The following is a 1419-nucleotide window of genomic DNA, read 5'->3' as shown; positions in this document are numbered from 1 at the left end:
CACACACACACACACACAAACCTAAAAAGGGATTCAGCCTTGAAGTTTTTCCACTCTAGCTGTTTTTTTCAGGACGTCTCTTTAAATCTGTGTGCTTTTACCTTGTATTGTTCATTGTTGCTTTTAGTGTCTCTCCATTATTTTTTATTCTATTATGTTTTCACCATTTCTTGTCCTTCTGTTCTCTTTTTCTACACCCCATTAAGTAGAGAGGACACACAGAGGAAGTGAGTGTCTCTGACATGCTACACACCTTAATGTCCTTTGATTAGAAGCCATCACAGTCACTCAACCATCCACTGTGGGCTCTGTCACACTGCCTCTGTGTGTGTGTATGTGTGTGTTTTTGCAATCTTTGGCGCCTCCTCTGTCTCCATCAACACCTTGTAATAGACATTGATTTTAACTGATGAACCAGCCATCGCCTGCCCTTCGCTGCTGTAAGCAGTGGTCACTGTCAGCATGAGAGCCCACAACTATTTAGCTCTTACATTCTCTGAAACAAAGCAAAGCAGCTTCAAGTTTACAACGCTAAATATAGTCCCAGCTGCCAGAATGTGTTTTTTGATCAAAAGATGTAAAAAAGAAAAGACATACTGTATTTATTTACTGTATGTATGATAGTGCTTTGTTTCTCATCCATCTTTCAGTATTATTGGCCACGCAGAGTCCTACACCAAACTGTGCTGTAAGGGCTTCTGCATTGACATACTGAAGAAACTGTCCCGCACCATCAAGTTCTCCTATGATCTCTACCTGGTCACCAACGGGAAACATGGCAAGCTGGTTCGTGGGACTTGGAACGGCATGATTGGGGAGGTGAGACTGAGGGCTGAGTTATTTAGAGAAGGATAAGTCCCTGAACGTGGCATCTGGTGTGGCTGGGTTGAGTCGCATGTTAGAGCAAGGTGTTTTAAAAATGTTCATTCACAGATCCTGTCAAAATAAATGAAGCTTTGGGCTATGGCATGCCCTAATTACATTACAGGTAAGTCTTGTTTGTACCATCAAAAATATATGTTGAAAAAAGAATGCAGCGATAGCTACTGTTCATTATTTGTCTTTTCAGTTTATTTAACCAAAATAATCCTGTTGAGGTCAAGAAACCACAATTTTTAAAACGTGTGGAAAAAAAAGAATACCTTTTTAAAAGATATGCTATAGACATAAATGCAGCAACATGTAGTCAAAAGACAAAGCCAAACAACACAACTAAGACATAACTTTAAAGCTGAATTAACTGATGGTCTCTTAGGGGCAGCACAGGGAAAATATAAACACACTCACTTCATAAAGATATTTCAGCAAATGGTTGCTTATTTACGGAGGCTCCTAAACTGCAAAACGATAAAGTCCAATATGCTTATTCATAAAATATCTATATACACTCTATCTATCTATCTATCTATCTATCTATCT

The 1419-nt window shown here is 39.0% G+C and overlaps 1 protein-coding gene across 2 annotated transcripts in view; it reads left to right on the top strand.

The window, feature by feature from the left end:
* LOC116671409 (glutamate receptor ionotropic, NMDA 2C) overlaps positions 1-1419 on the top strand; it is a 52005-nt gene that overhangs the window by 32952 nt on the left and 17634 nt on the right. The window contains exons 9-10 of one of the 2 annotated variants that reach the window (XM_032502643.1): positions 210-227; positions 651-819. In XM_032502643.1, the coding sequence (XP_032358534.1) occupies positions 210-227; positions 651-819 (187 nt within the window). The remainder of the gene's footprint in view (positions 1-209; positions 228-650; positions 820-1419) is intronic. The other variant, XM_032502644.1, reaches the window with a different exon arrangement.

The sequence above is a fragment of the Etheostoma spectabile genome, chromosome 21, assembly GCF_008692095.1.
Source record: "Etheostoma spectabile isolate EspeVRDwgs_2016 chromosome 21, UIUC_Espe_1.0, whole genome shotgun sequence".
In the NCBI taxonomy this organism is placed as follows: Eukaryota; Metazoa; Chordata; class Actinopteri; order Perciformes; family Percidae; genus Etheostoma; species Etheostoma spectabile.
Note: the sequence above shows the minus strand (reverse complement) of the source record. Positions and strands in the feature narration are given on the sequence as shown.